This window comes from Neoarius graeffei, chromosome 22 (genome assembly GCF_027579695.1).
Source record: "Neoarius graeffei isolate fNeoGra1 chromosome 22, fNeoGra1.pri, whole genome shotgun sequence".
In the NCBI taxonomy this organism is placed as follows: domain Eukaryota; kingdom Metazoa; phylum Chordata; class Actinopteri; order Siluriformes; family Ariidae; genus Neoarius; species Neoarius graeffei.
This window is the reverse complement of record NC_083590.1, coordinates 27,496,105-27,511,853: the sequence shown is the minus strand read 5'-3', so window position 1 is coordinate 27,511,853 and position 15,749 is coordinate 27,496,105. Positions and strand designations below refer to the sequence as shown.

Genomic DNA, 15,749 nt, shown 5'->3' with positions numbered 1-15,749 from the left:
CTCCCACGACAAGGACGAGGGGTTGGACTTTGGGAGACCAGACTATGTCTATATCTCATCTCATCTCATTATCTCTAGCCACTTTATCCTGTTGTACAGGGTCGCAGGCAAGCTGGAGCCTATCCCAGCTGACTATGGGCAAAAGGCGGGGTACACCCTGGACAAGTCGCCAGGTCATCACAGGGCTGACGCATAGACACAGACAACCATTCACACTCACATTCACACCTACGGTCAATTTAGAGTCACCAGTTAACCTAACCTGCATGTCTTTGGACTGTGGGGGAAACCGGAGCACCCGGAGGAAACCCACGCGGACATGGGGAGAACATGCAAACTCCGCACAGAAAGGCCCTTGCCGGCCACGGGGCTCGAACCCGGACCTTCTTGCTGTGAGGCGACAGCGCTAACCACTACACCACCGTGCCGCCCCATGTCTATATCTGTTAATTCTTTTTTTTTTTTACTGCACATTTTTACACAAGATTATGACTTGCACTTTTATTTTTTCGACCCAAATTGATTTTAGTTAAATGTACAGTCCGGAATGATTCACATTCCTCTCACATCACCTTAAGAATGTTTACTAATTTATTGGAACAGTTGTCGGGCGGCACGGTGGTGTAGTGGTTAGCGCTGTCGCCTCACAGCAAGAAGGTCCGGGTTCGAGCCCCGTGGCCGGCGAGGGCCTTTCTGTGCGGAGTTTGCATGTTCTGCCCGTGTCTGCGTGGGTTTCCTCCGGGTGCTCCGGTTTCCCCCACAGTCCAAAGACATGCAGGTTAGGTTAACTGGTGACTCTAAATTGACCGTAGGTGTGAATGTGAGTGTGAATGGTTGTCTGTGTCTATGTGTCAGCCCTGTGATGACCTGGCGACTTGTCCAGGGTGTACCCCGCCTCTCGCCCGTAGTCAGCTGGGATAGGCTCCAGCTTGCCTGCGACCCTGTAGAACAGGATAAAGCGGCTACAGATAATGAGATGAGATGAGTTGTCAAACGTAATTAGACTGCGCATGCGCAAAGTCGTTCTCGCTGTTACTCGTTTCGTTAAGTTCGTCCTTTCGGGCGCTCCGTAGTTCTCCGACATATTGTTTGTTAGGAGCGAGTTCTTGAGGAGCCTGAGGGAGCGAAGATAATTTCCTTTCGATCACCACAGGGTGTTAAAACTACTTACTTTGTAAAGCAGCACGATGGGTAAGTTAACCTATGATCTGGTTTTACACACGTTTGGGTGATTTTTATGGTTTGTAGACCTGAAGCTGACAGATAGCTAGCGCCGTTTAGCCGCCTCATTAGCAGCTACGGTTACTGCGAGCTAGCTAGCGCAGTTCGGTGGAACATCAAATGCCTCTGTGGTGGACATGAAGTCCACTATGTCGCGCGTGAAAGCTATCATTTTTTTCTTAACCTAGTGTCCCTATGTAGGGAGGAAAGGTGTTGTTTGGAATTCAGCCTCAGTGTTGTTTGTGTAGCGAGTTAGCGTCATACTGGAGATTTTTGTAAGGACGCGTGTTTTTGTTTTTTTTTTTTTTTATTATTTTTAATCCTACGGTTACTTTAGTAATTTAATGTCAAACTGTTTGCGGTCAGAATGCAAAATAATTATACGAAATCACAAGTTAATTGCCTAAATATTTGAATAGTTAGCATTGTTCCTAAATTGTTACTTAATTTAATAGTAAACATTCCTGCTATTCTTTACATTACATAACATTACATTCAGGGATTAACCTGAATCAGCAACAGGCAAAGTCTGTGTGATGAATGAAGCTGGTTTTGTGAGAAGAGAAAGTGGCTGATGCATGCTTTAAAAATGTCCCCATATGACGTCATTGCTAATCTGCGTATGAATTGAGTCTTGATTGCGTAACAACACATGAGTATTTTTCTGAAGACACTTAATAGATTATAGCTTGATCTTATGCTGATTTCACGTGGTGATTAGTCATCGTGATGACCATCGCTGACCCCTGCTCTTCTAGTTTCATCAGGGTTTTTTTTTTTTTTAAATGAAGTTGATAAAAGGTCTGAAGAGTCACTAAGTCCAGAAATACCGTTACCTGGTACTCTCATCTCATCTCATTATCTCTAGCCGCTGTATCCTGTTCTACAGGGTCGCAGGCAAGCTGGAGCCTATCCCAGCTGACTACGGGTGAGTCGCCAGGTCATCACAGGGCTGACACGTAGACACAGACAACCATTCACACTCACATTCACACCTACGCTCAATTTAGGCTACGTTTACATTAGACCGTATCTGTCTCGTTTTCTTCGCGGATGCACTGTCCGTTTACATTAAACCGCCGGGAAACGGGAATCCGCCAGCGTCCACGTATTCAATCCGGATCGTGTCAGCTCCGGTGCTGTGTAAACATTGAGAATACACGGATACGCTGTGCTGATCTCTAGCCGGCGTCGTCACTGGACAACGTCACTGTGACATCCACCTTCCTGATTCGCTGGCGTTGGTCATGTGACGCGACTGCTGAAAAACGGCGCGGACTTCCGCCTTGTATCACCTTTCATTAAAGAGTATAAAAGTATGAAAATACTGCAAATACTGATGCAAATACTGCCCATTGTGTACTTATGATTGTCTTTAGGCTTGCCATCCTTCCACTTGCAAGTGGTAAGTGATATGCGCTGGGATCACACACACAGCGGCTCAGTCCCGAATCGTGGCTTGTTCACTTCACTTGCGCGCTCTGTGAGCTGCGCAGGGCCGGAGTGCGCACCCTCCAGAGGGCACTCGCTGTTCAGGGCGGAGTGATTTGGAGCGCAGGATGCCTGCGGAGCCGGGCGTATCCATGTATTGGCGTTGCTGTGTGCACACTAATCGTTTTAAAAATGTTAATCTGATGATCCGCTGATACGGTCTAATGTAAACATGGGCTTAGAGTCACCAGTTAACCTAACCTGCATGTGTTTGGACTGTGGGGGAAACCGGAGCACCCGGAGGAAACCCACGCGGACACGGGGAGAACATGCAAACTCCACACAGAAAGGCCCTCGCCAGCCACGGGGCTCGAACCCAGGACCTTCTTGCTGTGAGGCGACAGCGCTAACCACTACACCACCGTGCCGCCCTCACCTGGTATTAACCGGGATCAAACTACACAATATTTTTCTTTCCTGATGGTCATCATGTCTGATTTGATTAGACAATCATAGTGCCATAAATTCTTGCCGTGTCTTGGTCAGGAGACTGGCACCACTACGAGTTTTGATCCTGACCAATCATCATTCACATCGTCGGGGAGGAGGGTTAAGAAATTGCCAATCAAGGAGCATGTCCGAAAGAGCTATTGAACTAGGTGATGAGAGAGAATTCTCGTACGCTAGACTTCTCATCCCAGATGCCATATCGCTGCTGTTTACTTGTATTGCACTCTGACAATACAATTTTTAGCGGCGCTCCATAAACTCTGCTAACCCATCGAGTTGATTTTTCATGGAGACACAGGGATCCCAGCCGTGTACGTCCATCCAGCCGTCCCCGCCCCTCGTGATTCTGATTGGCTGTTTGATTTTGGCGTGAACTAGAAGTGTGAGTGCGCCTGCATAACTTGTTTTTGTCTACAGATAATTTCATATTTATCAGGTTTTTCCACGAGAACAGCTCAAACAGCGCAACACAATCATCATTTTTCCAAACTTCTTTTAAAAAGATGTCGGAACAAGTTCAGCAAGGAGAGAAAGATGAAGTCAAAACTGGGAAAATAGTTTTGAACGAGGAAGAAAAGGAAAGATGACGTGAAGGAGCGAGAGAAAGGTGAAGAAATCTTTCATAAGAAAAGTGACAAGCTGAAAGAGAGAGAAAACGTGTAAAAAATGAATTAATAGAAATGATGAGTTGTAGGAATTTAATTTAATACAACCCCGATTCCAAAAAAGTTGGGACAAAGTACAAATTGTAAATAAAAACGGAATGCAATAATTTACAAATCTCAAAAACTGATATTGTATTCACAATAGAACATAGACAACATATCAAATGTCGAAAGTGAGACATTTTGAAACTTCATGCCAAATATTGGCTCATTTGAAATTTCATGACAGCAACACATCTCAAAAAAGTTGGGACAGGGGCAATAAGAGGCTGGAAAAGTTAAAGGTGCAAAAAAGGAGCAGCTGGAGGACCAAATTGCAACTCATTAGGTCAATTGGCAATAGGTCATTAACATGACTGGGTATATAAAGAGCATCTTGGGCTACGTTTACACTAGACCGTATCTGTCTCGTTTTCTTCGCGGATGCACTGTCCGTTTACATTAACCCCCCTGAAAAAGCGGGGAAACGGGAATCCGCCAGCGTCCACGTATTCAATCTAGATCGTATCAGCTCCGGTGCTGTGTAAACATTGAGAATACGCGGATACGCTGTGCTGAGCTCTAGCTGGCGTCTCATTGGACAACGTCACTGTGACATCCACCTTCCTGATTCGCCGGCGTTGGTCATGTGACGCGACTGCTGAAAAACGGCGCAGACTTCCGCCTTGTATCACCTTTCATTAAAGAGTATAAAAGTATGAAAATACTGCAAATACTGATGCAAATACTGCCCATTGTGTAGTTATGATTGTCTTTAGGCTTGCCATCCTTCCACTTGCAAGTAATAAGTGATATGCGCTGGGATCTCACACACAGCGGCTCAGTCCCGAATCGTGGCTTGTTCACTTCACTCGCGCGCTCTGTGAGCTGCGCAGGGCCGGAGTGCACACCCTCCAGAGGGCACTCGCTGTTCAGGGCGGAGTGATTTGGAGCGCAGGATGCCTGCGGAGCCGAGCGTATCCGCGTATTGGTGTTGCTGTGTGCACGGCTAACGGTTTTAGTGTAAACGCGAATCGTTTTAAGAACGTTAATCTGATGATCTGCTGATTCGACGTAATGTAAACGTAGCCTTGGAGTGGCAGCGGCTCTCAGAAGTAAAGATGGGAAGAGGATCACCAATCCCCCTAATTCTGCGCCAATAAATAGTGGAGCAATATCAGAAAGGAGTTCGACAGTGTAAAATTGCAAAGAGTTTGAACATATCATCATCTACAGTGCATAATATCATCAAAAGATTCAGAGAATCTGGAAGAATCTCTGTGCGTAAGGGTCAAGGCCGGAAAACCATACTGGGTGCCCGTGATCTTCGGGCCCTTAGATGGCACTGCATCACATACAGGCATGCTTCTGTATTGGAAATCACAAAATGGGCTCAGGAATACTTCCAGAGAACATTATCTGTGAACATAATTCACCGTGCCATCCGCCGTTGCCAGCTAAAACTCTGTAGTTCAAAGAAGAAGCCGTATCTAAACATGATCCAGAAGCGCAGACGTCTTCTCTGGGCCAAGGCTCATTTAAAATGGACTGTGGCAAAGTGGAAAACTGTTCTGTGGTCAGCCGAATCAAAATTTGAAGTTCTTTATGGAAATCAGGGACGCCGTGTCATTCGGACTAAAGAGGAGAAGGACGACCCAAGTTGTTGTCAGCGCTCAGTTCAGAAGCCTGCATCTCTGATGGTATGGGGTTGCATTGGTGCGTGTGGCATGGGCAGCTTACACATCTGGAAAGACACCATCAATGCTGAAAGGTATATCCAGGTTCTAGAGCAACATATGCTCCCATCCAGACGACGTCTCTTTCAGGGAAGACCTTGCATTTTCCAACATGACAATGCCAAACCACATACTGCATCAATTACAGCATCATGGCTGCGTAGAAGAAGGGTCCGGGTACTGAACTGGCCAGCCTGCAGTCCAGATCTTTCACCCATAGAAAACATTTGGCGCATCATAAAACGGAAGATACGACAAAAAAGACCTAAGACAGTTGAGCAACTAGAATCCTACATTAGACAAGAATGGGTTAACATTCCTATCCCTAAACTTGAGCAACTTGTCTCCTCAGTCCCCAGATGTTTACAGACTGTTGTAAAGAGAAAAGGGGATGTCTCACAGTGGTAAACATGGCCTTGTCCCAACTTTTTTGAGATGTGTCGTTGTCATGAAATTTAATCACCTAATTTTTCTCTTTAAATGATACATTTTCTCAGTTTAAACATTTGATATGTCATCTATGTTCTATTCTGAATAAAATATGGAATTTTGAAACTTCCACATCATTGCATTCCGTTTTTATTTACAATTTGTACTTTGTCCCAACTTTTTTGGAATTGGGGTTGTAACAATGTTTGATTTTGAAATCGCTGCGAAATCCTTTGGGATCTGATAAGTTGACCTGAATCCACTCGGTGTTTTCATGAATCGTGTCTTTTTTTTTTTTTTTTTATTTCAAAACATTTTGTTATAAATCCGTAAAGCACATTAGTTTATAGTAATAAGAATAATATGCATGTGAGTTTGGAGAAATTTTTCTCGTGATGAAATTGACATAAGTACATCTGTCGCGTGCGTGTGTGTTTTCATTTGAATGGAAGCTCCGCTATTAGGTGGGACCTCATTTTTATATTCTTCAGGTCTGACGATGGAAATTTGTTGCCTATAACTAAATTGTGTCAAAATCAGGCTGCGCTCATGTAGTCTGATCCTGGCATAAGTTGTCGTCTCTGAAACGCCATGTCAGCAGTTGTTCTCGTCGTGCCAGCTTTTCAGTCTGTGGTCGTGTGTGAGGGTTTTTTTTTTTTTTTTTTTAAATAAAAGCTCATCAGTTGTTCGAAAGTGAAACCACTTGACTGGTCAAATGACCAGTTGTTTTGTGTTAGTGTATATTCTGGACCAATTTATTTATTTTTATTTTTTTTTATATGAAAGTATGTCCCTTTACACACTCATCCAGAAGGGGATTTTGCACAAGGCCATCTGTCTACAGCAGAAAAAAATAAAATAAAACGCGTCTGGAAAAATCCCGAGGGAGTCTGGAGCCAGATTCGTGACGTCACCTGTGGAAGCGCCAGCAGTCTGAGAGAGCTTTGCACGGTTTCAGTGCACAGCCTGTGTAGACCAAGCGCTCCCATTTCTCTCTCATTGTCCGGTCTTTTGGGAAACGATGAGTACTAATCCCATCAAGATTGGTGTTGCTACACCCTCCTACGATACATCTGTTAACCATTTTAATAATTACGCGATAACGTTGAAGAAATTTGCAGAAAACCAGCAGGTCATTTTCTCATAAACAAACCAGCGCTGACGTAGGATTCAGAGGGAGGCGTCCCGCACACGACGTCACGAAAATCAACGTTTGCCGGGAAATCCAAATGCCAAGTTTTTTCACAGGTGGACCAATTCGCCTCAAATGGCTTGATTTCAACTGAATTTTTCTGGAAGGTTAAATTGCGCAAAATGTGACAGATATTTGACCAAAGTTTAATATAAAATAGGAGAATTACATTGATCTCGCTCCTGAATTTACCCGTGATATGCACTTTAATGTTTCACAAAGAAACAGACAACAGCGTGCAGGTCCACGATGAGGCTTCGCTCTTGCTTCATGTCTACCTAAAGGGAGCGATGCGGCAGCGCTGTAGTCCTTCAACTTTCATGCTAATATCACCAAGACGTGATCCCTTGCGCTCCACCCCACCTTTGATTTATCCTGTAGTTAATCCTCTTAGACCTTTTGTTGAGGAATAAAACACAAGGGGGGGGTGCTGTTGTAGGAAAATAATCAGTGGTACAGTAGCGCAATGCAACCATGATACTAACTAGAACAGTATGTAAACCTATTGTAGCTGGCACTACTGTCGAGAGAATTAATCAACAACTGTTGACAATCAGATTTGAGAAATTAACAGAATTGTAATAACTTGTTTACCCAGAGAGAGAGAGAGAGAGAGAGAGAGACGGATGTTTAGCTTTTCTTGTATCTGAGTCTGTTTTAAGAGCCTGACTTCAGCGGCATGGCTCCGGTGACTGAAGCCGACGCCACGCTGCTATTTTCGAGGTGCATGTGATTGTGTAACTGTAACGCTGCACTCGCTGAGCTCTTGCTTTACTGGTAAACTAAATCTGTAACGTGGAAAACCTTTTGACCCGTCTCTGTCTCTTAGGAAGGTGACTCAGCAGTCGAGTTACCAGCCGTACTTAACAGGAACGTGCTGAGTCATGATAGTCTTTAGCCACGGAGTATAGTGAGGATTATGGACAGGTCCAGAAATATTGGCACTCTTGATAATGCATGGTGGGGAAAATGTTTGTTTTTTGGAGCTCGTTTGCACGAAGTACTTTTTTCCAAATTTTAAAAAACAAGAACGTTTTGGCAAATCATAATCCGTGGCATTCCTAGTAATGTTTATCAAACCAAATGTTTCCCCCCCCCCCATTTAAGTTCATGTGATGCGCTGAGAATATTTTAAGCGGTCATCCATGGCTTCCTGTTTCATGTGACGGTCCAAAGTCATTCAGTAAAATGGTGAAGTGTGTTGAACTTCTTAAGTAAGGCAGTTGCTATAAAACGCTCGACACACCTGATGGGCTCGTGCTCCGAGGCAGTGATTTAGAAAGTTAAACTGCTCCGTTGTCATGAATCTGCCTGGAAGAGAGAACGCAGACACCACGTCGAAAGAGGAAGATGGAGCAGATATACCGAGACTGTCTGTCTGAAAGGTGACTCGGTCCGGTTGCAGTCTGAGAAAGCGAGTCGATCCTGAATCAATCCCACTGCAGGAAGTGAATCGGGCATGGTGTGTGTTGGGCTGGATTGCAGGGCACGGGTTGTTTTTTGTGTGTGGATACTCAATGCAAAAACTGAGCCAAAGTACAGCAGAAATGTGATGTTTTCAATGATGGGGGAGGGAAAATTAAAGCTGGATGTAGACGCACAGAACTAGTCAGTAAAACGAATCATGTATTGAGTGCCAGCACCATTTTGTCTTTTTTTTTTTTTTTTTTCCCCCCCTTCTATGGTTAAACCTTTTTTGTGCCTCCTGCCTCATATAGACGCAGAGCCACTATGTCGTCGTGTTATAAGAATTAGTGAGTGTAACAATCGTGCATGTGCATACAGGTGTTCTTATTAAAATGGCCAGTGAGCGTATAGAGATCTTGCAGTCACGTGACCGGAAAGTACACAACCGCCATCTTGTCGGTCAAAAACACAGCTGCATACTGCTGCACTCGTGTACAGAATGGATCAATTTCAACCGACGGACTACACGGCTCATTTTTCTAATGAACAGATAACTAGATATATGTCTAAAATAAACAATCTACAGATTTGTGACCCTTATGGATTACCGGACGGAGTTTTCACGACCGGATTTTGAACTGCCAGCGGAATACCCGGACGTGTATAATTACCTCATTAACTTTCCCTCGCTGTTCAGTGGTGAAGCACTGCGTGCTTATAAATCTCTGGACAGTTTTCTTTACAGAAATTAAGGATTTGTCAGCGACTCAGATGTGGCATCTTGTAAACAAGAATCCTCATTGGACGGGTAAGTCACTTAAGTATTGAGTATAGCACTGACCAGCCGATTATAGAATAGAATAAGGTAATTCCAGCTGTAATTCCAAATCGTCCGTCTTGTTTACATGGATCTGGCGTTGGAGAGGTAGAGGCTTAGCAGTGGAGGTTTGAGTGGCTGTTTTCTGAGCTTAGTCAACAGGCCGGCTCTGCCTGTAGCCTCGCTTTTGCTTCTGCTCTCGACGCCGCCTCCTTCGCTTTGCTTCCGATAACAATCCACGGAGACCCCGCTGGTCTCGCTATCTTGTCCGGAATGTTGTGCATGCGATGGGAACCGCTACAAACCGTCATTTTCTGCTGGAAACCAATGTCCAAAGTCCATAACGTTGTAGTGGATATTGAAGTCCGGTACAGACGAACAACACGCAAAAATACACACAAACATAAACGTGCACAGGTAGAGAGAGCTTGTAGCCGCAGCTGTTGTAGTAGAATTGTATATAGTAGGGTTTTCCAGAAGAAAAGGTAGAAGTAAAAGCAGAAGTAGAAGTAGAAGGCGGAAATATGGCGTTTGACCGACAAGATGGCGTCTGTCACAATCTGGATCGGCTGTGACGTCACATGCAAGTGCTCCATACAATTCGGTTCACCGTTCTAAATAAATGGACTAGACTAAAGAAATCGCTTTCAGACATGTTCATGCTTATTACCGAGGGAACGTGCGTTCTGGTTTGCATATTCTGGACCTTTTTTTTTTTGTTTGTTTGTCCCTTTACACACTCGTCCAGAAGGGTAATTTTGCACAAGGCCATCTGTCTACAGCAGAAAAAAATAAAATAAAACGCATCTGGAAAAATCCCAAGGGAGTCTGGAGCCAGATTCGTGACGTCACCTGCGGAAGCGCCAGCAGGCTGCGCGAGCTTTGCACGGTTTCAGTGCACAGCCTGTGTAGACCAAGCGCTCCCATTTCTCTCTCATTGTCCGGTCTTTTGGGAAACGATGAGTACTAATCCCATCAAGATTGGTGTTGCTACACCCTCCTACGATACATCTGTTAACCATTTTAATAATTACGTGATAACGTTGAAGAAATTTGCAGAAAACCACCAGGTCGTTTTCTCATAAACCAGCGCTGACGCAGGATTCAGAGGGAGGCGTCCCGCACGCGACGTCACGAAAATCAACGTTTGCTGGGAAATCCAAATGCCAAGTTTTTTCAGAGGCGGACCAATTCGCCTCAAATGGCTTGATTTCAACTGAATTTTTCTGGTATTGCGCAAGGTAAAAAAAATTGTGCAAAATGTGACGGATATTTGACAAGTTTAATATAAAATAGGTGAATTACATTGATCTCGCTCCTGAATTTACCCATGATGTGCACTTTAAAATGTACTCCAGGTCGTCCCCATTTCCTCGCCTTCTTCAGTCAGCGGTCCCATGTGTGATGGAGATGTGACGCACTTCCGAGTTGTTACAGGAAGTTGTCAAAAAGGGTATTGAGCAGGGCTCGACATTAACGGTTATCCGCTTGTCCGGGACAAGTGATCCTTTGTGTCTGACAAGTTCATCGTCTCAGTTACTTGTCCGATCGGACAAGTGCCAAAATACTCGGGTTACATATCAAATTTATCAGTTTATTCACATGATTTCTGAAGCATCTCACTCGACATATTGTTTTGATGAATCGCCGGAAGTTTCTATTCGGAAAGAGCGATGTGCACATGCGCAATATTCCGCTTGCGAAACCGGCCAATACCGCTTTGTGTATTTGAGCTGAAAAGTAAACGGTCGTTTAACAGACCCTCCAGGATTTCGCGATGTTGCGATTTGCAACTTCAACGCAAATTCAACCAATCCCTGCGAATTCAGGGCGGTGTTGCAATTATATCCAATCACCGCAACTTTTCCGCAAATTTGACCAATCGTTGACGTTGTCTTGAGGTGATGTCAACAAACTACCTTCCACCTTACTTCCGTGTATACGTTCAAGAGAAGCAGCATGTGCGAGTCAGTGTTTATGTAGGTTTAAATTCTGTTACTGAAAGTGTTATGTTTACAGTGAAGCACTGTGTGCACTTTATTTTTTTTACTTAATACAAGAAATTAATGGATGCCAACATTTTTGCCAAAATGGTATTTTATTTTCCATTGTTTAGGCAGCTTCAGCATCATACTGTGAGATTCTGTTCAAACGGTTTTTTTTTTTTCTTCTATGAAGCCTGAGCCATTTATTTAATTAGTTTATAATTATTGTTTAATTTAGTCTTCAGGAGAGACTGCCTGCACACAGTACTAGTATTAATAGTTTTTTTTTTTTCTTACATGAAAGCTGAGGCATTTATATTATATTTTAAGGTAACTTCATGTTGTGCTGTGAGGTTCTCTGCACTTTAACTTTTGAACCAACAGGTGCATTTGGATAAGTAAAGCCTATTTTTCTGCATTTTTGTAGTCCTGGTAATCTTTTATATTGGTAAAGTTGTTTATAGGACCATTTCTCAGTGTCTTGTTTTTTTAATCAATAGTTTTTCGGTAATAATATTTAACATATCACTCAATTTTAATCACAAAAAGAGAAAATCGCAACAATTTCTCGCAACTTTCACTTCCTCCCGCAATGTAATCGCAACAAAAACCTAAACACCGCAACTTTCATCGCAACCATTAAATACCATACAGGAGCCACAATGAATAATTAAACAATTAATCAGTGGAGGAGATATATTCCAAGTTGATAATTTAAAAATGAAAATACTGTATAATTTTAATTTTCTGGTTTTCAATTTCTCAAATTAATGATTGAGTCCAATTTTTTTCTGCAGTGACTAGATTGTTAAAGTAATTCTGGTGAAATTAGTTTATTACAAATAGTTTTTTTTTTTTTTTTTTTTTAAATTTTTCTTCGGACAAGTCAACTTAACTTCACATTCGGACAAGTACATTTCCTTTCAACTTGCCCGACAGGACAAGTGGTTTCAAAAGTTAATGTAGAGCCCTGTTGAGGCCACTGAGCTCTAGCGCCAGGCTATTTCTGGTAAATTAGAGTTTGGGTCATGGCGACAGCGTGTGTATGTCAGCCTCGGTTTGGAGGTTTCAGTTTTGAAAACTGTAAGGTGAGGGTAGAATAATGTAAAGAACAGACACTTGGTATATTTTACTACTTGTTAATTTTTGGATTACGTTTCATTTTTGTGGCTGCTGCCTCATAGTTAATACACATGCTATATTTACTGTATGGACATGGGATCAGAAAACTCTCTTTTATTTATAAGCAGTAGCCACATGGACACACAGGGTACCCTATTTATTTATTTATTTATTTTTCCCTTCCCCTCATATGAAACATTCAAGACTGGTCTAAAGACATAATTAATTATGAACATTACATTTTATTACGACATGACTATTGTAACGTTCTTACGATTTGAATACTAATCTTCGTTTTGAGTAATTTTGTTTTCATAACTTTTTTTTTTTTTTAATACATGCGGATGCTAATATACGTCTGCTTTTGTTAGTTTTTGTTCATATCGTTTTGTTAGAGCATTGAGACGCTGAATTGCTTTGAAACTTATGTATTTAATAGAGCTTTGTTTACTGTTTTTACACTTGTGTATTTCTGACCAGTTAAAAGTTGACGGCCTTTCAATTTCATAATACCGGTGAAATTTAGTCCCCTCTAAAAATTTGGTCATTGTGATGTACGTTTATTTGTGGGGTTTTTTTTTGTTTTTTTTTTAATTATAAAAACCCCACCCAGGCCATTCTGTGGTTGGGAAGTTATTTAATTTGAGAGGATTCCTGAGCAAATAACGTGCATGAAATCGCTCGCGTCGAGCAGACAGAGGAAGTCTGTATGCTGCGCATGCACAGGTTTACCTTTGAGCGTGCACTGACCGTTCCATCGTTCCGTCGCTAAACGAACAGCTGATCACACCGAGGTGCTCGCTGACTGCCGATATTTATTAGTTTGGTCCTGCGTTTCCTTTCCTTCGTATATAACATAACGACTTTTCTTCTCACTTTCCGTTACTGTAGTCAGTTTTTCACGTTTATTTCGCACACTCGCACCCTCCATTTTTACCTCGCCCGGGACGGAGTCCGCCAGGGGGCGAGGTATTGTTTTCGGTGGTGTGGTTTTTTTTTTGTTTTTGTTTTTTTGTTTTTTTGTTTTTTGTTAATTATGTTCCAGGAAAATGGCTGGACTAGTCTTGATGAAACTTTCAGGACAGATGGGCATTGGTATCAAATAGAATCTCCAACATTTTGGGGGTCATCCAGTCAAGGTCAAGGTTTTTGTGACTACTGCTTCATATAGAGGCGGTAGCCACTGGGTGGTCATGGTGTCGGAGTGTAACAATCGTGCAGTATGGTGTGTTCTGATTGGCTGAGAGCAGCAGAGAATCAGAACCATGTTTATTGGCCAAGTATGTTCTCACGCAAGGTCAAGGTCACCCAAAAGGTCAAAATCGTGTTTTGTTTTTGTCCCCCCTCCCCCCTTCTTCCCGCTATATCTTCCTTCATGTTCATCATAAGTGCGACTGGGTGAGGTTTGTTTTGCCTGGCAACACTTGTTCTCATTCAAATTTGTATCTCACAATGCCTTGCGCAAACGGCGAAAGCCCACCACGTGATGCATGATGTAGGATCTTGAATTGGGTCATGGTGAAGCAGGAAAAAATAATGGAGTATTTAGGGCCACGTGGCCTTAAGTTCACTAATTGTTCTATTTGAAAAAAAAACAAATAAAATTGGAAGTCTGTGATTCGAATTCAGTAGCTTTCGGTCCATTAAACAAAAAAAAAATTGGGTTTTGGGGAAGATTCTTATGACTTGCACTTGAAAAATCTGAAAGGCGGTCTAGCTTTAATGAAAAATTTAGGAGTGCTTCAATTTACATTTATATTTCTTGTATTTGGCAGAAGCTTTATCCAGTGACGTGAACTGAAGGGTGCATTTGCATTAATCTCATTTATATAACTGAGCAGTCGAGGGTTGATGGTTTGGCTCAAGGGCCCCAACAGTTACAACTTGGCGATGCTGGAATTTGAACAACTTATGACTTTCCCATCTGTATTCTGGTGTTTACTGCGAGCTGGCTAGTGGTTCACGTGCCCACCTTTCAACCAGGAGGTTGTGAGTTCTACTTGCAGCCAGGTCATGCCAAACACAGTAAAAAAAAATGGTACCTACTGCCATCTGGTGATGCACACCACAATACAGATGCTAGTAGGGAGCCAAACTCTCGCGGTTACCAAAGGACTTGCCAGGGGTTTTTCTAGAAAAATTTAGTACAAGGGCGCCCACCATGGCGAGAGAGTGACGCGACCGGGGGGGTGCCGGTTGTCTGTCCGTCCGTCCCCCCGCGAAGCCTTTGAAAAATTGAGGCTACAGTGGGACATTCTGAGGCTATCTGACAGGGAAATTGTAACAAATTGTCAACATTGAAAAAAAAGTAATCATCTTCTGCCCCGGACAGTCTTTGGCTTTCTTCCGCTTCGTGCCGAGGGATGACATCTTTAAATGCCCAAGTGTCAACAAAAACAACTCGCGAACTACTTCTGTCAAAAGCTCCTGCGCCGGTGGGTGAAAGGTCATTCAGTCTCGAGAAATCTCGCTCTACAAGTCAGCTGACCTTGTATGTAACCCATGTCAAATCTTGCGAGAGCAGCCGCGACAAGTAAACAACTAAACAACATGGCGCCTCAGTCTGGAAAACGCCAATTCGGATTGTTTTTGCACCGTCTGGCGGTGTATCTACTATGATTGGAGTAATTATAACGTATTTGATGATCAGACACATTGTCACGTGGTGTTGCTGGGATGTTTTCACGGAGAAAAGATCGTTTTGAGAAAGATTGCATGTTGTGCAGTAGCATACAAGTGCATGGCCTAAGTGTGACTTGGGGTTCAATTGGCATTTTGGTAAGAGGGCACAGCGCCCCTGTTCCCCGGTTTAGACGAAAGCCTGACTTGCCCTCACCCCACTGTAACCGTAGTTATATAATAAGCGAGAGGCCGAGGGCTGCGGAAACAGAGATTGGTGCTGCCCAGTGTTCCTTGTGACGTGGGAATACACTTCCAGGCCGGTTCATGACATTTTAAAATTTGAAGTTATTCACCTGTGACACAAGAACATCAGGTGCGTAATGGGTCCGTCCCCCCATCATCGTTAATGCCTGGCAATGACGAGATGCCGCTTTTACCCAGACCTGAAAACTGGACTTCAGTGGCTTCGATCTAATCATATCCGAGATGGTGTCTGTGTCCTTTAAACAGACTCCACCTAGATGACGCGTCTCGCAGTGGTGTGTGTGAAGTTCACAATAGAGCTGTTGTATCAGACTGAGCTCGTTCGGACCGGGTTTCCAGACTATTACTGCTAAACACTCTCTTCACACC

The 15,749-nt window shown here is 43.2% G+C and overlaps 1 protein-coding gene across 3 annotated transcripts in view; it reads left to right on the top strand.

The window, feature by feature from the left end:
- The first annotated feature begins 1,092 nt into the window (after positions 1–1,092).
- kpna6 (karyopherin alpha 6 (importin alpha 7)) overlaps positions 1,093–15,749 on the top strand; it is a 71,369-nt gene continuing 56,712 nt past the window's right edge. For all 3 annotated transcript variants that reach the window (XM_060904701.1, XM_060904700.1, XM_060904699.1), the window contains exon 1: positions 1,093–1,191. In XM_060904701.1, the coding sequence (XP_060760684.1) occupies positions 1,188–1,191 (4 nt within the window). In that variant the 5' untranslated portion in view covers positions 1,093–1,187. The remainder of the gene's footprint in view (positions 1,192–15,749) is intronic.